At 42.2% G+C, this 21,204-nt stretch overlaps 3 protein-coding genes and 4 non-coding genes across 9 annotated transcripts; 2 read left to right on the top strand and 5 right to left on the bottom strand.

The window, feature by feature from the left end:
* Positions 1-40: 40 nt before the first annotated feature.
* On the bottom strand, positions 41-4,366 carry LOC118394564 (calreticulin-like). Its single transcript, XM_035787858.2, has 9 exons — positions 4,075-4,366; positions 3,617-3,718; positions 3,085-3,288; positions 2,839-2,933; positions 2,546-2,755; positions 2,184-2,297; positions 1,875-2,018; positions 1,570-1,662; positions 41-1,207 (listed from the first exon to the last, which is right to left on the bottom strand). Exons 1-9 carry the CDS (start codon positions 4,160-4,162, stop codon positions 995-997), a joined length of 1,263 nt encoding a protein of 420 aa, XP_035643751.1. The 5' UTR covers positions 4,163-4,366; the 3' UTR covers positions 41-994.
* A 1,330-nt stretch (positions 4,367-5,696) lies between these two features.
* Positions 5,697-5,781, bottom strand: LOC118395261 (small nucleolar RNA snR60/Z15/Z230/Z193/J17). The gene has a single exon (XR_004827925.1). It is a non-coding gene; the product is annotated as a small nucleolar RNA snR60/Z15/Z230/Z193/J17 (small nucleolar RNA).
* Positions 5,782-5,950: 169 nt separating this feature from the next.
* LOC118395262 (small nucleolar RNA snR60/Z15/Z230/Z193/J17) lies at positions 5,951-6,034 on the bottom strand. The gene has a single exon (XR_004827926.1). It is a non-coding gene; the product is annotated as a small nucleolar RNA snR60/Z15/Z230/Z193/J17 (small nucleolar RNA).
* A 390-nt stretch (positions 6,035-6,424) lies between these two features.
* On the bottom strand, positions 6,425-6,495 carry LOC118395265 (small nucleolar RNA SNORD75). Its single transcript, XR_004827929.1, has one exon. It is a non-coding gene; the product is annotated as a small nucleolar RNA SNORD75 (small nucleolar RNA).
* Positions 6,496-6,666: 171 nt separating this feature from the next.
* On the bottom strand, positions 6,667-6,746 carry LOC118395260 (small nucleolar RNA SNORD74). Its single transcript, XR_004827924.1, has one exon. It is a non-coding gene; the product is annotated as a small nucleolar RNA SNORD74 (small nucleolar RNA).
* Positions 6,747-7,175: 429 nt separating this feature from the next.
* On the top strand, positions 7,176-11,906 carry LOC118394561 (piggyBac transposable element-derived protein 4-like). Of its 3 annotated transcripts, none has more exons than XM_035787851.2 (5): positions 7,176-7,258; positions 7,963-8,059; positions 8,198-8,332; positions 8,639-9,073; positions 9,287-11,906. In XM_035787851.2, the coding sequence occupies exons 2-5, from the start codon at positions 7,986-7,988 to the stop codon at positions 11,337-11,339; spliced, it is 2,697 nt and encodes an 898-aa protein (XP_035643744.2). In that variant the 5' UTR covers positions 7,176-7,258; positions 7,963-7,985; the 3' UTR covers positions 11,340-11,906. The 3 variants fall into 3 exon arrangements, with proteins under 3 accessions (XP_035643744.2, XP_035643745.2, XP_035643746.2); XM_035787852.2 differs by lacking the exon at positions 7,176-7,258 and adding an exon at positions 7,289-7,547; XM_035787853.2 differs by lacking the exon at positions 7,176-7,258 and adding an exon at positions 7,289-7,444.
* Positions 11,907-15,007: 3,101 nt separating this feature from the next.
* Positions 15,008-21,133, top strand: mrpl37 (mitochondrial ribosomal protein L37). The gene is made up of 7 exons (XM_035787869.2): positions 15,008-15,530; positions 15,707-15,890; positions 16,090-16,205; positions 16,514-16,699; positions 16,826-16,980; positions 20,316-20,519; positions 20,728-21,133. Exons 1-7 carry the CDS (start codon positions 15,149-15,151, stop codon positions 20,803-20,805), a joined length of 1,305 nt encoding a protein of 434 aa, XP_035643762.1. The 5' UTR covers positions 15,008-15,148; the 3' UTR covers positions 20,806-21,133.
* Positions 21,134-21,204: the final 71 nt, after the last annotated feature.

Here is a 21,204-nt window from a genome sequence, read left to right on the forward strand (position 1 = left end):
CTATAAATAGCAAGGCAATAACTCCCAACACAGGAAAAAAAACTTTCTTAGGAGATTTTATGAAAGGCTGTCAATGTTTGTCATTAATTCTGGTCTGTAGAAAAATGTCTGGAAGCATATGGTGCTACTTAATTTGCTTGGCTTCTAATTGCCTGTAGCCTAAATAGTGTATTATATAGGCTATGATGATGATTTGTAACAAAGGGAACACTTTACACATGTAAAATCCAAACAACCCTCTTTTTTTTTTTTTTTTTTTACTAGTGTACAGTATTTTTGCACAACAATATCTGTAATCGTCATAATTTCCCAAATAAGGTTACAAATATCTACAAAAACAATAAGGGGGAACAAATGCAATAGGCTACATTAGGAAGTATGAGGCTACTGTGCAAGACAAAATACAACAGTGAAAACTCACAATGGAGTAAACGTCTGACTTGGCTACAGTAGTTCATGGCTGAATGTCAATGGAATTAGAGGTTGGTGAATGAATTTGGCCTTGGTGAGGTTATAGATGCTACTTCTACCTAATAGTATGTCAGTATGTGACTGCATTTAGTTAGCAAATGGACATTGAATGAATGGGAAACTATCGCTATGCATGTCAAGGTTGAGTAGGATTTACATGGAGTACATATTCACTCAATGTGAATTAAGAAAACAAAAACACACAAGCTTCAATTAATTAGACTTCATCTGTGAAGCAACAGACAATTAAATGCATACTTACAAGAAATAGGTTAGTTTTGACACACTGGTTTACTGCCTTAATTAATAAGGCGGTAAACCAGTGAGTCAAAATCTAATAAGTTAAATAAAAAACATAAAATAAAAAATGTCACAGATTTTGCAGTAAAATCTAAATGACTTCTTCACCGCCCCTTCTCTCAACATTACTTTGAGGCCTGACTGACTGGATGGTAAAGCGAAATGATGCATAATCCCTCCCCAGGCTCAACGGAAGATTCACCCCAATGAGAAAGTCAGTCCTCTAAAGTTCATCCTTTATAGAGTCTGTTTCCTCCTCTTCTTCCTCTGCTCCAGTCTCTTCTTCTTCTTCATGGTCCTCTAACTCTTCCTCCTTCTCTTCTTCCTCCTCGTCTTCAGGCTCGTCTTTTGTCTGCTCTTTCCTCCCCATCTCTTCCGCCTCTAGTTTATTCCTCTCCTGTTCCTCCTGGGACACCTTCATCTTTTTCTCTGGATCCTACAAAACATGAAACAGAGACAGCCATTTTAACAAACCACAGGAATTAGCATTTTTACAGTTTGTAGTGTGCTGTTAGGCAACGTTGCAAATATGTCTTCATAAGGATCTGAAACCAAACTAGTGAATTTATTCAGACAAATAATCCTGTAACAAATTGTCAGATAACAAATTGGGGTTAGGGGAATGCGACTCAAGAGACACCAGTGTGAATACCCACTGGGCACACTGCATGAATCAACTTTGTTTCCACGTAATTTTAATGAAATAATGTTGAACCAATGTGGAATAGACGTTGAATTGACGTCTGTGCCCAGTGGGTATGTATTAAAGTTTGAACCTGAGAGGTGAGTACCACTGACCTTAGTCTGACCCCAGGTCTCATTGCCAACCTCTTCTGCCAGCGTAGCGTCGTCTGTGATCAGGAAGTTATCGAAGATGGTCCCAGATTTTACCTGTGACAGCAATGAACATGTCTGAATTACTCCAAATACTTCTGGGCAAAAATATTATTTCAGGGATGCATTTTCTCTTTTCAATTAACAAGGAAAAATATAGCCTTTTTAAATAATCACAAACAGAATACCTTTCAATTAGATTCCACTCTTTAGCATTATGTGTCAATAATTAAGGTATTGAAACAACTGAATAAGGTCCTCCACAGTACCTGCCACAGGTCCAGGCCAATGACGCCGATGCTGTCGAATCTGTATATTTCAGAGTCTGCGCTGTATTCTGGATTGTCAATCTCAGGATGCACCCATTTGCCCTTGTAGTCAGGGTTGTCGATCTTGCGGGGTTTCCATTCGCCCTGAGAAGGCAAACAAATCAATTAAACAGCTGTTCATATGACTGAAGTGGCAATAGAGAAAACTACGGTCATAATCGATGTCTCAATCAAAAAACAAAATGTGGTTCTGTCATGTGTATAGGGCCAGGAAATACCTTAGCCCCAGTTATGTGTCTGACTGCTTGCCTTATAGTCAGGGTTGGAGACCATGGGTGGCTCCCATTCACCGTCCATCTCATTGTCCCAATCCTCAGGCTTCTTAGCGTCAGGGTCAGCAATGTTCTCTGGCCTATCCCAGTCCTGACAAATGACAACATTGAATCATTAACCCCACATTAACAAAGTGAAAATCATGAAAGACATTCTACTCATAAAAGATTGACAGAAGGGATTGCTTTTGCATCAAGAGTAGCTGGTTAGATTCCTGGTCGGCCAGTCAGTTTCTGCCATTGTCCTGCCAATACAATAATGTGGCTTGTTAGCATTGTTGAATGCAGAAACAGCCATGGGTCTCGAGACAGAAAAGGTGTCTAAAGTTATCTACCCACCTCTGGTTTCTTATCCTCGGGGTCCTCCACCCTCTCCCTCTCATCCCAGTCGTCTGGCTTCACAGCCTCTGGGTCCTTGACCTTCTTAGGAGGCAGAATATCCCAGTCCTCCTCCAGACTTCCAGACTCCACTTTCTTGTTGTCAATCTTCACCTCGTACGTGTTGTCAGGGTTCAGGATCAGAGTGTACAGATGAGTGTACTCATCATCCTGGAAAACAAAAAAAAGATTGATTTGATCCACCCAATCTGGACGTCATGTCCAAAAAAGCGAATTTGTGACATATGCTTTACCTTGCACCTGACGTCCTTGTTGATGAGATGATTCTTGCCCTTGTAGTTGATAATGACATGAACTTTCTTGGTTCCTGGGCCACAGATGTCTGGACCTGGATATGGGAAAACCATTATGGTTAGCTGTACAAATTAAATATACAACCTAAACAATTTATCTAAATGTTGAATGAGGGTACGGTGAAACTAAGTGGTTATCAATCATTTTGCTAGTACCATCATTATCTCATTGGTAATGGACTTTACCAAACATGATGTTGTATTTGGAGTCTCCATGCATGTCTGCCTGGTCAAGGTCAGCGGGGAATAGTTTGATGTAGCCTCCCCCACAGTCGATGTTCTGCTCGTGCTTCACAGTGAACTGGATCACCAGGGTCTTGCCCTGGTTGCTGAAGGGCTCAAATCGAGCAGAAGAAGAGTAGAAGCGGGCATCCTGGCTGGTCTGGAGACCTGAGGGGAATAAGATATGTTTTAGACTGTTTCAAATTCGGAGTTGCCTCCTGCTCCACAGTCGAGAGGAAAAGCAGAACTGTGTAAGAGACAGATTAAGAAATTCTCAGAACAATGGTGGGGTCACGAAACTGACTGACCAAATGAGGTGTAGGCAGTCATTGTAAAATAAGAATTTGTTCTTAACTGACTTTCTCTGGATTAAAAGTTGAATACAAATATTTTATCACATGGTCTTACCGTCAGAGGAATCATATTGGACAAGCTTATCTTTAGCGTGCAGACTTTAAAACTGCATGAAGCCTCAGGTTCATGACACGATAGCTACCTTTGTCTTTCTCTGGATCTCCGTAGAATTTCCCAGGTGTCAGGACAAATTCCCCGTAGTCAGACCTATGGCTGGATTCAACCCACCGGGTAGTCCAAGAATCTGACAGCAAAAACAGAATCAAATACTAGAAGGGCCACAACATTGGCATAGGTGAATACTAATTTAGCTAACGTTAAAGGTTTATTCAAGCACTAGGCTAGCGTCACCCGTTGGCTAGGTAGATACATTTAATTAGATGGCAAACGTGCCAGCCATCATTGTTGTAAGCGACTCGGTGTGGCTAAAAAGCAAACTAAACATTCATTATTGCATCTAACGAAGCATGGCTAGCTATTGTCGTTCCATCATGGTTAGATTAGCTCACTAATAGTTAGCTGTAAACTAGCTAGGCTAGTTGGACATTTCCAGTTGAATCTGGCAATAACGGCAGCCTAGCCGAAATTAATGGAACTCACCCCCATCTTCAAACTGCTCTTTAAAATACAGCGATGGTTCGGCAGTGGCTAGTGCAATCAGTGCACTGAATAGCATCGACCCTCGCATGACGTGGCTTTCTAAATTTGAAATGATAGTTGACCACCCTGCTAAACGCAGTTTCCCCACTCCCTGTCCGCCTGACCAATCAGTCCACACTGAACAAATGTCCGATTTTCATTGGTTGACAGGGAAGCTGAGGTACAGCTAATGTACCATATTGTATTCAAGAAACCAGCAACACAAATTTGCCAGAACCTCAAATTGGTAGCATCAAACCGCACCCACCATTAATATAGAGGAACCATCTTCGAGTCAGACTTGTTTATACAGTGTTTGTTTTACTCCATGTGTAACTCTGGCATTGTGTCGAACTGCTTTGCTTTATCTTGGCCAGGTCGCAATTGTAAATGAGAACTTGTTCTCAACTTGCCTACCTGGTTAAATAAAGGTGAAAAAGAAAACCCACAGCTAATCGTTAATGTAGCAAATATACAAAAATGGCACAGATCATGTACAAATCCCTTTATTGTTTCAGGACAATGAAGTTACACTTACTGGTTTTATTTACCAAGCTAAAATTAGAACACATGTACAGTTTAATGAAGCTTTTTTTAATTTATATTTTTTTTAAACACGTCTCCAAACAAATGTTTAAATTATAAATTCAAGTAGGTGATGCACTGCTTTCTTCAGGACAACTGTAGGTCAGTGGTAAATGACAGTTCCTGCACTGCACACCCCCCTGACCAAACACTGGAGGGAAAAAAAAAAACACAAGTGAACCAAATAATCACTGGTAGGCTAAAACACTAGGAATCATTGGGGAGATCAGTATTCTTTCTTGTCATCAAGATCTCAGGGAGAGAGTTCAAGAATTGAATCATCATTTGTTAACCCCACAATATAACTATGACTCATACAGACCAGAGGGGCATACTACAAAGCAGGATCAGCAAGTTAACATTAGCCAGCTAACATTGATACACCTATATTGACAGGTCCATCAAGCAAGCTAAACCTAACATGGGTTTTTGGTTGCAGTCAATTACTGTGTCCATTTCAAGCTGATCTTGAAATGAGCACAGTAAAGTTATGAATATTTTAGGAAAGATTGCAAACCAACACATTGAGCCCACTGAAATATACCCCTTGTGCAAAGGTTAAGAAACTGAATCAGTAAGCCAGTGGCAGATAATGAAAAATACTTTCTGCACGTGTAAAATAACATACCCATTCAGTTGATTCTCACATGGCGAGGGAATTTACTGCATATTCACCTAGTCTTCCAACACCCACTTAGAACCTGGAATGGGAATAAGCAAAGGGTTCAGGAGCAGCACACCAAAAACAGATATATTCACACCATTAAACCCTCAGAAATAAATGGACCGGTTGGAGTATAAGTGTAATCATGGCAGAATCTTTTCATCACTGGCTGATGAAATTTAAAGACAAGGTTGTGCAAGTGCTTACTTTTAGTTCATCTCGTCACGATTTTTACATCGAGAACCAGGATCAGTCACATTCCCATCTCCCCATGCCTGAAATAGAGAATTTGTCAGGATGGGCAGGAAGCCACATTTAAAAGCTAATCTAATAGCCAATACATCAGATAGGAGCGAAAGACAATGCTGATAGTTCTTCATGGTTAATCTGCTGAACTATGCTGTCATCATTTGTATCAGCAACAGTTGAGTGTTCCAGCTGCAGTAAACACTACTTACCAGCAACTGTTAGGAGTCACTAAAGGTTCCACCCATGTGACCCCAACTTCAGGCATACCACCTGAGGAACAAATAAAATTGATTCATAAAATGGAATCAGAGCAAAACTAACCCTAATCTTATTTAACAGTGGATACATCAGATAGGAGCGAAAGACAATGCTGATAGTTCGTCATGGTTAATCTGCTGAACTATGCAGTCATCATTGTATCAGCAATGGTTGAAAATGATGCTTGCAGCCAAAGTAAACAGGACTCACCATCAATGGTTCCTTGATCATTATGGCTGGAAGTTCAGACCATGGCATTCCCACTGGAGGCAAACCTGAAACAATTTGATCAAGATTGTTTCAGAGTGGTGGCATTTTAGAAAATTATATCAGCAGACCATTTCATGATCGAAGATCCTCCAGTCTCAGATTCCCAATGATACTTTAATCAACAGCATAGCTGTTATGGATATTTACTAGCTAAGGGTTTCCATGAAAACATACCAGGATTGAGCAATCTCATGGTTTCTCAGGGTCAGCAAGAAGTTAGCTAAAAGAAAAACATTCACTATTAAATTTGTCAGGTCATAAAATGTCAATCACAGCTTAATAGATAGCCATCAGTTTGAAAATGTGTCAGAAATCACTTCTGTCCACTACTCTTATTCAAATATTCATCACAGGCTAAATATGAATTACAATGAGGTATCATCAGTGTGCCATACCTGATTGTAAACCTTTAGGCAGATACATTAGTCATCCAGGATCACGCGTGTTGTACTTCATAACCTGAAAATTGAGGGACGGTTAGATATCACAGGCAAAGTCTTAGTGGAATGAAGAATTCAAATCCAATCCATGTCTTGTCAGTAAAGTTGGCGTTTCCTCAGAGGTCTCAGATGTCCCTACCAACATGTTCTTCATCACATCAGACACGGATTAAATTCCAGACAATTTACTTACTATATATTTAAAATGTGTTGATTCTGAAGTAAAGTAAAAATTAAAGTCGGCTGTTGTGTGAAAGATGTAGCCAAGCTATAGTAGTTAGTGTTATCAAGTTCTTGCACACATGGCAGGCCAGGCATGCACCTTGACTTAGCATTACACGAAAGTCAAATATTAATACCAAAGCTGGCCACCAAGTAAAATGTTAACGTTTATATTTGATACCTGTATATAGTTACTGACTTCAAGTTAAACTATATTGTAAAAACATTATCGAATAGTTACCCTTTTTTGAGGCACACAAATAGGACCTCAACATTTCGACTGCTGAGTTCAGCGCGGAAAAGAATTTCAGAAGGGGTGACGTTGGTATTTGTACTGTGGCCCCGCTGGCTTGTGGGTAAAATTGGCGTCACATTTACATGACGTCGTGCGCTTTGTTGTTTATGCTTTGTTGAATGCTATTCTGGGTCCTTGGGACGTACCAACTCTGACATTAAGGTACGGGTTAACGTTAGGGTTTAGGCAAGGGTTATGGTTATGGTTAGGGTAAGGGCAGGAGTTAAGGTTAGAGTAGGGACGTTCCAAAGATCCCAGGATGGACTTAAACCATTTTTTAAAAGCTTGTCACCCGCCATTCCACTCGCTAGTGTTTCGTTCCATCAGATAACCTTTATGGTGCTTCTGGTATGGCGTCTACCATGTAATGCAATAATTATACTTAAACACAGCTAGCCACCTAAACGTGGAGAAACGAAATACATGGTTGCAAGCCCTCAGCACTAACCAGGTAGCTAAGTAAACAGACAGTAAATGTGTTAGCTAGCTAGGTGGGGTAGCTGGTTAGAAATCTGCATGGGGTCCCACTGTGGGGGCATAGCTTGACAGACCTGATAACCCTAACCACGGCCACAAATGAAAATCATAGCCAAGCCAGCTAGCTCACAGATAAACAATAGCTTGTTTTGAATAGCTGTTTCCTAAATCCCTAAAAAGCCTAATATTAGGAGTGTGTAGTCTATTGTCAGACAACCATTTCAAATCATGTGTATTTATGAACTCAGAAATATAGCTAAAGTTATAACAAATCTATATATGTTGGAGAAAGTTTCAGTGCCAACCGATTTCAGTACCAACCGAAATGGTATTGTTAGCTGGATAACTCAATGATCTGAACTTACCCCCTGGTGTGTATGTGGTTTCAGGCTGTGGAGATAGCCAGTGGGTAATGATGGAGCAGGAGGAAGTGCCGGACACAATTAGTCAGGCCAGACACTCTCTCTTTGGATGCAACAACAAGAGGTTAGTGTGTGCTAATGAATGCGTTATAGATATTGTCTAGTGCTCTTCAAAATCATTACCATGTCACTCATCACTGTTCAACAAATTGGGCATGATCTTCTCACCCTTGATTGAATATTTGATTAAAATGCCATACAGGGGGGATAAAAGGCAACGAGAAAACAGCACTGACGAGGATGGAGGGGAAGTACAAGAGAATGACTGGGATGAAAACTATGAATGTGACAGCAACATATCATATTTCGAAGATGAGATGGATAGACTTTTAGACCCGTAAGTACAATAAGTTTCACTATTTCGACTTCTCTCAAAAGTCATTCCTTGACAACTACAGTACTGATACATATCATATAGCGAGCTGTAAAATCTTATGGAATGCAGCATACACCTTGAATTATGTGTTTGTGTTGGCCCACTCATCCACAGTAAGCATGTGATATTATATATGATTTTTTTTTAAATCACAGAATTGTATTTCTTGACTATTGAAGATGAAGGGCTATTCACTTGTGCTCGAGATGTCACAATAAACTGATTTAGCTTCACCCTGACTACATTTTTTCATTGATTTGTTTTCAGAGAGGAAAATAAAGACTGTTGGACAGAACCTTCAGAGACAGTAGACTGCAATGGAACAGCAGTTACAGAGACTAGAGGGAGGGAAGACTCCCTGGCCAATGGAACAGAAGTTATAGAGCTTAGAGTGGGCAGTGATTCTCCTCCCTGTAGGACAGCAGTTACAGAGACTAGAGGGAGGGAAGACTCCCTGGCCAATGGAACAGAAGTTATAGAGCTTAGAGTGGGCAGTGATTCTCCTCCCTGTAGGACAGCAGTTATAGAGACTAGAGGGAGGGATGACTCCCTGTCCAATGGAACAGCAGTTATAGAGACTAGAGGGAGGGATGACTCTCCTCCCAAAGCGACAGTCTCTTTACAGTCCAGAGTAAGGTTTCCCTCGTCTTCCTCTTTAATAGATTCCGATTTCAAAGAAGAGTTGGATCAACTTTTGGACCAGTGAGTTGAATCAGTTCCAGTATTATAACTTGTCTCATAAAATGCCATCTCTTGACCACTACATGTGATATTATGCCTTCAAATGATGGTATCATTATTATTTTCTCACACATAAATTTGTTCCTTGACTATTATATATTTTCATGTACTAGGGATGTCACAATTAACAGATTTTGCTCTCTCTTATCCTTTTTTGTCTTTGATACGTTCCAGAGATGAAGACGGTTGGACAGAACATTCAGAGACGGTAGACGGGAATGATTCCCCGTCCAATGGGACAGACTCTTCACAGCCCAGAGTAAGGGGGTCCTCCCCTCTCTCCACTGAGGCTTCAGAGTCCAGTGAGGAGGATGAAGACACCTTTTCCTTTGAGACAGAAGCCATAGAGACCAGAGCTTCAAAAAAGAGAAAAACCATCTCCAGCCCTAAAGGAACACAGAAAAAGGGGCAAAAGAAGGCCGGGCCTCCATCCTCTACCCTCTGGTTATCCAGCCCTGCCAAATCCAGAAGGAACACTCATGCAGCCACACCTCTTATCATTGGGTCAGAAAGGAGGTGGAAGACTGAGGATGAACCAGACCAAGAGCCTAAACTGTTCCCCTTCGAACCAGCTAGGACTCCTGGACCCCAGCTAGACACTTCAAAGAACTACACTGTTCTAGAGCTCTTCCAGCTCTTCTTCAGTAATGACGTTGTTGATACTCTCTGCTCAAACACCAACAAGAATGCCAAGAGAAGACAAGAACATGGAATCAAAGAACCATGGAAACCTGTATCTGTGGAGGAAATGTACAAATACCTCAGCATTGTAATCTATATGGGTCTGCTGAATGTGCACACTGTATCAGACTACTGGGTCCCGAACAGGTTGTATGGTATTCCTTTTTGCCGTACAGTCATGACTATGACAAGATTTCGGGCAATCACCTATTCACTGCACATGAGTGACCCAGCAGAGGATGAGGAAAACGACAAGAAGAAGGGGACTGCGGACTATGATCGGCTCATGAGAATCAAACCTCTAAAAGTTCAGATTTTGGATGCATGCAGAGCCTTCTACCACCCATTCCAGAACCTTTCCATTGATGAGCGCATGGTGCACTCCAAGGCCCGCCACAGCCTCAGACAATACATTAAATCCAAGTCCTACAGGTATGGATTCAAGCTGTATGTTTTAGCAGATTCAAGAAATGGCTACACGTGCGACTTCAAAGTCTTTATGAGCAAAAACCCATCTGCTTCAGGCAAAGGGGAGAGCTATGACGCTGTCATTGACCTGTTGAATATCCCTCACTTGGGCACTGGGTACCACATTTACGTTGATAATTATTTCACCAGCACAACTCTCTTCCGTGACCTGTACACGAACAAATTAGGAGCTTGTGGAACCATACTTGAAAACCGTGTGGGCCTCGCTGGTGTTCAAGAGAACAGTATGCCACCCAGAGCAAAGAGAGGGACCATCCGCTGGCTTCGTGACGGGGAGCTGCTCTTTACCAAGTGGATGGACGCACGACCAGTCATCATGTGTACCACCATCCATAAAGCCTTTGCAAAGGAGCAGGTGCAACGACGCAAGAGGTTAGAGGATGGCACCTGGACAACAGAGCCTGTACCCGCCCCAGCGCCGATCAAGTCCTACAACAAGTATATGGGGGGTGTGGACCTGTCTGATTCCCTTATCAAATGCTACAGTGTGGCCCAGAAAACAATGAAGTGGTACAAGACCTTCTTCTATCACTTTGTAGATGTTGCTGTGGTGAACAGCTGGCTCATGCACAAGGACATGGCTGTGACTAAGAACACAAAGCCCATGGCCCAAAAACAGTTCAGGGAGAAGCTGTGTTCGCAGCTTGCTGACATTGCACTGAAAGGGGATGTTCAGGAGGAGAGGGATGAGGAGCAGAAGGAACAACCGAGCGAACAGCGAGTGGAAATGCAGGTTGAAAAGCATGGTGAAAAACAGGATGAAAAGCAGGGTGAAAAACAGGATGAAAAGCAGGGTGAAAAACAGGATGAAAAGCAGGGTGAAGAAGAGGAAGAGGTAGAAGTTGGTTTATTGTGCTGTCCTGTGCCCACAAAAGATCCCATCACTGTTGCATTGTGTAATAAAGCTTCTGAGGGAAGGAGGCAGTGCCATTTGTGTAAGCACAAGACCATTTGGCAGTGCGAGTCCTGCAAGGTGGCACTCTGCATAATACCAGATAGGAACTGCTTCAGAATATGGCATGTGAAAAAAGACAATGACAAGCAAGATTCAAGTTAACAGTTTATTTTCGTTCCAGGGGTTAGGCCTACAGGATTTCTGAATTTGTGGGATGTATAGGGAATTGTTGCGCCTATATATTGTCACACATTGGGCCAGTAACCGAAAGGTCGCTGGTTTGAATACCTGATCCGACAAGGTGAAAAATCTGTCGACGTGCCTTTGAGCAAGACACTGTACCCTAATTTGCCCCACTGCACCTATCCGGTGTATGTGATGACAAAACTATTTTTTTTATTCAAATGTATGTGTTCACCACAAATGTTTGCTTATGGTTGCCAATAGATTTGTGCGGTAAACACATGGCTTGCTATAACTGCCAAAAGCTCAACAATGATTTCTATATCACATATCAGGAATTGCTGAACAAAAAAACATTGGAAGACATTTTGCTGTCCATTAGAGAATTATCAACTTTTTTTTATTGATCATTTTGGAAATTGTTTCAGATCATTCTGGATTTGTTGTTCATCTTTATGCTTTGGAATTGCCACTTTGGGAACATCTCAGCTTGCCTGCTTTGGGTACCACTGTTTGGGTTAATAAATAAAAACATCTATAACATTCCCTCTGTATTCTTTCCATTTGATATAATTGTTTCATTAAATTACATTTTGAAATGTACGCAACTATGTTTCTTTTTTTAGGTGTCTTGTTTTGACATATTATCTTATGTCTCCAATAATGTACCATATTAGGGGGGAATAGTATCTGATCGATTAACAGAATCTGATATAGGAACAGTATATAATTGATTCAATTGGGACACAAATATTATGATTGGCTTCCAAATATTTATTTAGAGAGAACTTTCACATGACCATTCTGGAGCTGGACTTCTCACAGTTCTCCTGGGATAATTTTCTTTGACTCTTGTATTGATCCAAATGATTATCGCTCTCTTGCTCCTCGCCTCCTTGGAGTCTGTTTCCTGTTTTCATAACTGTACCAGAGACATTTGTATCTGTCCCTCCTGCTGAGTTCGGCAGCAGCAGGGCCAGTATGTTAAAGTTGTACTATTCAGAAATTGTTCTGGCATTTCCTGGTTGCTAAAATTGTAATAGTTCACCTAATTTAAGTTTAATTGACAAAAAAAAACAAGTATAGTGTAGAGAATCATTGTACAATCTAAACCACAATGAAATATATTTTCCATAACCAATAATTATGTTCAGCTGTTTGAAGCTGGTGTACAAAACCGAAAGAAAAAGACACAAAAACAAAACTTAAATGGAAGCATAGAAATAACACAGAACAGATCTACTGCTTTTTAGACTTGCTTTAAATGAGAATGACAGATTTATAACTCACATTTCTATGTGAATTTGGACAGGTCGCCCAAAAAGTTACATATTGCAGCTTTCATCAGCTTCAGCCTCAGATGCTTCTTCAGGCAGCGAGTTGTCCTCATTACTCCCCTGGCTGCTGTGTTTGTTCTCCAACTTGTACCACAGCCCATTTCTCTCGGTTCTCTTCAGCGTATTCTTCTTCCTGGCTATCTCCTCCCACTCTTGCCAGCGTCTTTCCGGCCTACATCTTGCTTTCTCACCTTTCAGCAGTTTTGCCCAGTTCTGTTTCTCTCGCTGGGCAAGGCTGCAAATCACTCCACCGTTAATGTAGAACTGATCACTTTGAGTCTCCTCCCTCCAGTATGTTCTTGCGATCTTTCTCTCATTTCTCACTTTTACTTTTTCGTTCCCCCAGCCAATCACTTTCCCTGGCCCTGGTCTGGACCCTATGCCTGGCCTCCTCAGCCTTCTTCTGAAACGTATGCTGAGCTTCCTCCAAATTTGAGGAAGACATAATCTTATTGTTGCCCCTGTGAGGCAACTGTTCATCCTCACACTCTTCATTCTCAATGTCAAGCAGCTCTATGTTTTCCTTGTCAGCCCTGTGCCTTGGTGCTGGGTCAGCCTTAGGCTCGAGTCCATATTCAGGTGTCAGGTCTGGTTTTGGCCTGGACTTGCACTCGATGGCCCCACCATTTGGCACAGGAACAGGGACAGCAGGCACCCACTTTCTCTGGACCCTTTTTTTGTCCCGCTGCACACTCCATATTTGTGTTCCCCCATGTTTTTTGTCCTCTTTTTCTTTCATTATTGTCTGCCTTTGTGTTCTTACCTTGTACACTAAAATTCTCTATATCACTGTCTCTCCTTCATCGCCTTCTGTTCCCTCCTGGTCATCTCTGCCTCCCACCTCTTGTTGGCACAAAACAGGGATGTACAGTATGGAGGTGAACAATCTGAAGAAGACTCTTATTGGGTTCTCCTTATTTATGTCATTCCATCATTCATTCCATTGTCATAATCGGAACTATACTGAACAAAAATATAAACACAACATGTAAAGTGTTGGTCCCGTGTTTTATTACCTGAAATAAAAGATCACATACATGTTCCATATACACAAAAAACGTATTTCTCTCAAATTGTGTGCACAAATTTGTTTACATCCATGTTAGTGAGCATTTTTCCCATGCCAAGATAATCCATCCACCTGACAGCTGTGGCATATCAAGTAGCTGATTAAACAGCATGATCATTACACAGGTGCACCTTGTAAGGGGACAATAAAAGGCCACTCTAAAGTCTGCAGTTTTGTCACACAACACAATGCCAGAGATGTCTCAAGTTTTGAGGTAGTGTGCAATTGACATGCTGACTGCAGGAATGTCCACGAGCTGTTGCCAGATAATTGAACTCTCATTTCTCTACCATAAGCCACCTCCAACGTCATTTTAGAGAATTGGCAGTACGTCCAACCGGCCTCACAACCACAGACCACGTGTAACCACACCAGCCCAGGACCTCCACATTCAGCTTCTTCAACTGCGGGATCGTCAGAGACCAGCTACCTGGACAGCTGATGAAACTGAGGAGTATTTCTGTCTGCAATAAAGCCCTTTTGTAGGGAAAAATTCATTCTGATTGGCTAGGCCTGGCTCCCCAGTGGGTGGGCCTGGCTCCCCAGTGGGTGGGCCTGGCTCCCCAGTGGGTAGGCCTGGCTCCCCAGTGGGTAGGCCCTGCTTCCAAGTGGGTCGGCCTGCTCAGTCGTGAAATCCATAGATTAGGGCCTAATTCATTTATTTAAATGTACTTATTTCCTTATATGAACTGTAACTCAGTAACATCATTGAATTTGTGGCATGTTGTGTTTATCTTTTTGTGATGTCAGTGTTACTTTTGTCTGAAAAGTTACAGATGGTTCTGAAGCAGCAATTTTTTCCTGATTTCCTGATATTGTGTGTCTGTAAAAAGCATAAAAACTAGGTTGAGCCTTGCCCATCTATTTAAATAATACAAACTTAACCTAAAGGTTAAATAAAAAATAATCTTAATTTTTGTTATCTCAATTAAAGAACATGAACATACATGACTCTGATTGTGTTTGACATCATGACTGGAATTACATTTATCAAATGTGAAACTTCCGACAGTACAATGTCACCAGACTTAGATCAAATGAAGTTCTCTATTTCCATCCCAAAATATGAAAAGGCCATACTTCTCATCAAAGTATTCACATATTTTATATGATTGACAGATAAACGAATACACTATTTCTCACCTGTCAAAATGCATTTTTCTTCCACCAAGTATTGTTAAAGTAGAATTGGACAAGGCCTATTTTGCATGTGGGTTCCACTCCCATCCTGCTGGAGGCGGTAGTATACCACACTGCTCGTTTACCAATTGCTTTGAACCTCAGTGCTGGTGAAAAAGATGGCGGCGCCCTACGGTGATACGTGTAACGAGAAGATGCTGTAGATAATTATTACTTTATAAAGATAAATAATACTTAGCAACATGTTTAAAGAAACTGCACAACTTTTAAAGGCCGCAGCTCCTTTGCTTGCAAAAACGACGCTTTGGAAAGAAGTAAGAATCAGCTCGACACATGGAGGGAGCAGTGTCCACGGGCATCGATATTTCAATGTCACCTGCAGTTTATGTGCGAAGGTACCGCCGAGAAAAAAGCCGCGAGTCAAGGTGGACATACCCGGACTCGAGCGCATTACCTATGGCGATAGAATGCACTATGTCCCTGGGTTGGCAAAGCCCTCTTTCCCTACCTGGGTGCGAGACTGGAACGACCCCTCTCATTATTATGCGCCGAAAGAGGAAGAAATGCCACTCCATAAAGAGAAGTCTTGCTTCATATTTAACCAAAGGACAAACGCACTTGAAGGTATTTTATATTAAAGTTCTATAAACTGTTGGCTCCTATTACTGATCCTGTGTTAGACAAATGGAAGATATCAGTCAACAAAAGAGATGCCACTAAATGTCAATTGGAGGCCAAAATATAGAAATCAATAAATCTAATGAATCAATTGTGTGTATTCTCTTTTATATGTATTACAGGGGTCAGGCAAGCACTGTGGCTCACTAAATCCAAGCTGACAAATGGACTTCCGGACCAGGTTCTGTCATTGGCTGAGAATGAAGCCAATCAGATTGAAAACCAGGATGATCGAGTTCAGAATGCCATCAGGCATGCTCGCTTCTGGGACACCACAGAGGAACGACCGTCCAGAGACCATTTCTGGTGAGTCTAGTCTACCACTACTCAGATGAACGCAAACAAACTAGTCCATGATCCATAATTGTCTTTGTCTGGTGTCACAGGTTTTCATTCCCATCAGAATCATAAAGTACATGGCTGGGCCAGCTTGGGTCTCTGAACATTAAATCCACTGTCTCTGTGCTGACATGTGGCATCTCTCTTCTGTCCTTTGTCTCTCTAGCGTGGCTTTGCTGAGGAGCCTGATCCACCTGTGTGGGAGCCTGCAGGTCAGTCATCCTGGGCTTGGCAGGAGGATCCTGGCGGAGAAATACAGTCTGGCTGCCACATGGAGCAGAGGTAGGCCCGTGACCCCTGACGTCATTCATTAGCATTATGCAATAGTGGTAAATACAGTATTATACTGGACTTTGAATGTATTTGTTGTTTTAGTGTTACTGAAATAACACTATTGCCCATCTCCTCATCAAGTTGTACCCAGTCCAAAATCGACCTCTAAGCCCCACTAGTAGGTAACGTGTCCAGGGCCCATTATTTAATATCTGTGAGATAGACAGGATAGCCACAGTACATAGGCTACTACTACACACCATTGACTAAAAGCTTAGCTGTTTTATCTCAACTCTTCCTGGCCACCTGTCCTCCAGGTGAAGACTTGTTCCAGGTGCGAGGGCAGAATGGGTTGCTGCTCAACAGCATGGCCCCTCTCCCAGTGCTTGCTGGGAAAGAGGAGGTCCAGAGCACGGCCGACCATGTCCTGGAGACGTTCTACCCAATCTCTCCCACCATCGACCTGCAGAGTGTCCAGGTCTACGAGGAGCAGAACCATACAGGCAATACTACTGTTTGTCAATCAACCAGTCATTACAGCTACAGATCCATACAATTTGTATGTAGAACAATGGAAATGTTGAATTCAGGTCAGGAATGAACTCACAATAAAACCTCTGTTCCTTCAGGCTTCAAGGAGGACTACCCTTACCCTCATGCCCACACCCTCTTCCTCCTGGAGGCAGGAGACACCCCTGTCACTCTCCTTCCTGAGCAGCTCCGTGCTAAGATGATCATGTTTGCCTTCGGGAACGCCCTGGCTCGTGCTCACACACTCCACGGGGTAAAGGCTGTTTGTAAACCTTACACGTAAATTAATTACATAATGGTATAATGTCCAATACTTTATTACACAGGGGTAGTAGTTACACATTTGTAACAGAAATGATAAAAAGTGATTGAATCGGAAAGAGATTTGATCAGGATTTCTGCTTGGCATAATGAACTGATGGTTGCTTACAGTGGCGGACTTACAATTTGGCAAAAGAGGCAATTGCAACAGGCCTCACATCAGCAAGCCCCCTCCCCCCCATGCTCTGCTCGAGGCCCCCCAACCCGAGACAAACAACCCGCTGTCGTGGGCTGCTCAGCTCATCGCTCTCATTGTCTCTTGCTTTAGCAGGTTGGTTCAGCAGCAGCAAAATCTGCGCGAATCTTTAAAGTTGCGAAGGAAATGGGGAGGGATGAGGTTTTTGCCTGGGTACTGTGCCCAGGTTAATGAGGCCAGCCACATTTTTGACAAAAAAGGCCCCCAAAAAAGTTTATGAATCCATACAGATGAAAAATTATTCATAAAAGATCAATAATTTATTTCCATGCATATATTTCATATCAATATTAATACAATTCTAGTTTTTCTTATACTAGTAGAAACAAGTGCCATTAATCACCCACGGACTGGTTCATAATAATGGACTATTCCACCCTGACAGAGTTCCCATGCATTGTTCCACACAATATGATTGCAAACGTGACTTTCATTGAAATTAAGCTGCAACAATGAACACACCCTCCACCGATTTCTCCCGCCACTGATTGTGTATGTGGGTCACGTGTCTAGTCTGGAGCGATTAACCTACATTTCTGTCATTTTTTTCTTCTCCGTTTTAACAACCAGTTGACTGATGTCTGTTCAGTTATTTGAAATCCATTTCATTCTGTTTTTTTCTGTTAGCTCAATGCGCACATTGCACAGTTTCTCTAGAGATTAACTGTGCAATGTAGTAGGGGTTTTCCAACAGGCCAGTATTTTTCACAGTTTAGCGACAATGACCATAATTCATTGCACATCTTCTTGTCCGGTCTGTTTCTTTTACACTTACTACAGAAGAGACCGAAGAATGCATGATCGTAAGGTGATCTAGAGAGCAGCTGTTGCTTCGTGAGGCATCTCTACCTGAAAATATATTATCGAAATGATTGATATTTGGTATTCAGGAGTCATATAAGTATGCCTTATTTACTATGAACAACTACAAAATAGTCATATGTCAAAGAGGACACAGTAGGCAGCAGTTCTATAGAGATGATGACTTGGAATGAAATAATAAAATCATCAAATAAAACAAATATACAGAACTGAAATATGTTATTAAAGTAATGTGAATAAATTATGGAAATCACAACTACAAAAAGTAAACCAGCCACATCACAGATACCGACGTCACTTTTCCAGACAAACTATACACTTTATTTGCCTACATTGAGGATAATACAGTGCCACCGCCGCAGCTCGCTAACAAAGACTGCGCCCTCTCCTCAGTGGCCGACGTGAGTAAAACATTTAAAGTTGTTAACCCTCGCAAGGCTGCTGGCCCAGACGGCATCCCTAGCCGCGTCCTCAGAGCAAGCGCAGACCAGCTGGCTGGTGTGTTTACGGACATATTCAATCTCTCCCTATCCCAGTCTGTTGTCCCCACATGCTTCAAGATGGCCACCATTGTTCCTGTACCCAAGAAGGCAAGATAACTGAACTGAATGACTACCGCCCTGTAGCACTCACTTCTGTCATCATGAAGTGATTTGAGAGACTAGTCAAGGATCATATCACCTAGACCAACTTCAGTTTGCATACCGCCCCAACAGGTCCACAGACAATGCAATCGCCAGCACACTGCCCTATCCCATCTGGACAAGACCTATGTAAGAATGCTGTTAATTGACTACAGCTCAGCATTCAACACCATACTACCCTCCAAGCTCATCATCAAGCTGGAGGCCCTGGGTCTCAACCCCGCCCTGTGCAATATTGGGTCCTGGACTTTCTGAAGGGTTGCCCCCAGGTGGTGAAGGTAGGAAGCAACATCTCCACTTCGCTGATCCTTAACACTGGGGCCCCACAAGGGTGCGTGCTAAGCCCCCTCCTGTACTCCCTGTTCACCCACGACTGCGTGCCCATGCACACCTCCAACTCAATCATCAAGTTTGCAGACGACACAACAGTAGTGGGATTACCAACAACGATGAGAAAACCTAGAGGGAGGAGGTGAGGTGTCAGGAAAACAACCTCTCACTCAACATCAACATAACAAAGGAGATGATCGTGGACTTCAGGAAACAGCAGAGGGAGCACCCCCCTATCCACATCGAAGGGACAGCAGTGGAGGAGGTGGAAAGTTAAGTTCCTCGGCATACACATCACAGACTAACTGAAATGGTCCACCCACACAGACAGTGTGGTGAAGAAGATGCAACAGCACCCCTTCAACCTCAGGAGGCTGAATAAATTTAGCTTGTCACCCAAAACCCCAACAAACTTTTACATATGCACAATCAAGAGCATCCTGTCGGGCTGTATCACAGCCTGGTACGGCAACTGCAGCGCCCTCAACCGCAAAGCTCTCCAGAGGGTGGTGCAGTCTGAACAATGCATCACCGGGGACAAACTACCTGCCCTCCATGACACCTACAGCACCAGGAAGGCCAAAAAGATCATCAAGGACAACAACCACCCAACCACTGCCTGTTCACACCGCTACCATCCAGAAGGCAGGGTCAGTACAGGTGCATCAAAGCTGGGACCGAAGAGATTGAAAACAGCTTCTATCTCAATGCCATCAGACTGTTAAACAGCAATCACTAATTCAGAGAGGCTGCTGCCTACATTTCGACCCAATCACTGGCCACTTTAATAAATGGATCACTATTCACTTTAAACAATGCCACTTTAATAATGCTTACATATCTTCCGTTACTCATATCATATGAATATACTGTATTTTATACCATCTATTGCACCTTGCCTATGCCGCTCGGCCATCGCTCATCCATATATTTATATGTACATATTCTCATTCACTCCTTTAGATTTGTGTGTATTAGGTAGTTGTTGGGGAATTGTTAGATTACTTGTTAGATATTACTGCACTGTTGGAACTAGAAGCACAAGTATTTTGATACACTTGCATTAAGATCTGCTAACCATGTGTATGTGACCAATACAATTCAAAGCAGTAATGGGCAGTCACTACCATCGTGAAAATTGTATTAATTGTTTTATTCTGTGTTACAGCATTCATCCCACATAATGCATAGTGCATAAAATAAATATGAAAATATAATTGAACCAAAACCAAATGCTCAGCACTGTTGTTCAACCTCTCTTCCCCCTCCCTTCAGACTAAGCCTGGGGTGCTGGAGCAGCCCATAGTGGTCCAGTCGGTGGCCACCAACGGCCGGATGTTCCAGTATGTGGTGTTCCAGCTCAACACCACAGACCTGCAGGCTGACGAGGGGGTCAAGAACCAGGTGTGGGTGGAGAATGACCAGCTGCTGTACGACTTCGCCAAGGTCCGCCCCCTCATCAAGAAGAGGGTGGTGCAGGTAAGAAATACTTTGTTTCTTTCTTTGTCTCTTTTCAAAAGTTATATAATCAAACAGTTAAAAAATACACTGTACACCCTTATTGGGTCCCACATCTGAAATGGATAGTAACAGGGAATCCATTTGACTTAGTAGCTTAGATTCTATACAAATGGTATTTCAAACATCAATATGACCAGGTTTTGTTCTTTCTGTTTTCCCCCTGCAGATTCCACCAGGTCTATCTGGGTACAAGCCTGAAACCTTCCAGAAGTTCCTGTCCCTCTATCTGCATGGAGCTGTGTGAACTAGCTACATTAAACGGCACAAAAACAACAATGTTCCACTATTCATAACCTTCCCTTTTCTACTGGCATTACTGTAATATCTGAAAAGTGACCCTAGATACTCTAGCTCATCAGAGTCAAGTTTCATTGCGTTTCTCTACCCTCGGCTCAGTTTTGGATCACAATCCTCTGTAGAAGAGGATTGTGATCCATATCTCTTATTGCTTAAGAAAATGACCAAAATAGCTATGTGGAAATGTAGCTATGTATGTCATTATGACAAACTCATAATTTTGAGATGCTTAATTTGTTTCCAGAATTGATTAAATGGATACAGGTGTCACACAATTAAGGTGGATTGCATGTCATACAATGAAATGTGCTGTTGAAATTATCCCTTCCACCTTAAAATGTGGTTT

Source organism: Oncorhynchus keta, chromosome 15, assembly GCF_023373465.1.
Source record: "Oncorhynchus keta strain PuntledgeMale-10-30-2019 chromosome 15, Oket_V2, whole genome shotgun sequence".
In the NCBI taxonomy this organism is placed as follows: domain Eukaryota; kingdom Metazoa; phylum Chordata; class Actinopteri; order Salmoniformes; family Salmonidae; genus Oncorhynchus; species Oncorhynchus keta.

Coding starts and splice junctions, on each gene's coding strand:
- LOC118394564 (XM_035787858.2), bottom strand. CDS start 4,162: ATGCGAGGGTCGATGCTATTCAGTGCACTGATTGCACTAGCCACTGCC. Junction 2,934..3,084: donor CAAATACAACATCATGTTTG/GTAAAGTCCATT, acceptor TCCCATATCCAG/GTCCAGACATCTGTGGCCCA. Junction 2,756..2,838: donor ACAAGGACGTCAGGTGCAAG/GTAAAGCATATG, acceptor TTTGTTTTCCAG/GATGATGAGTACACTCATCT.
- LOC118394561 (XM_035787851.2), top strand. CDS start 7,986: ATGATGGAGCAGGAGGAAGTGCCGGACACAATTAGTCAGGCCAGACAC. Junction 8,333..8,638: donor ATGGATAGACTTTTAGACCC/GTAAGTACAATA, acceptor ATTTGTTTTCAG/AGAGGAAAATAAAGACTGTT. Junction 9,074..9,286: donor TTGGATCAACTTTTGGACCA/GTGAGTTGAATC, acceptor GATACGTTCCAG/AGATGAAGACGGTTGGACAG.
- mrpl37 (XM_035787869.2), top strand. CDS start 15,149: ATGTTTAAAGAAACTGCACAACTTTTAAAGGCCGCAGCTCCTTTGCTT. Junction 16,206..16,513: donor GGCTGCCACATGGAGCAGAG/GTAGGCCCGTGA, acceptor CCTGTCCTCCAG/GTGAAGACTTGTTCCAGGTG. Junction 20,520..20,727: donor TCAAGAAGAGGGTGGTGCAG/GTAAGAAATACT, acceptor TTCCCCCTGCAG/ATTCCACCAGGTCTATCTGG.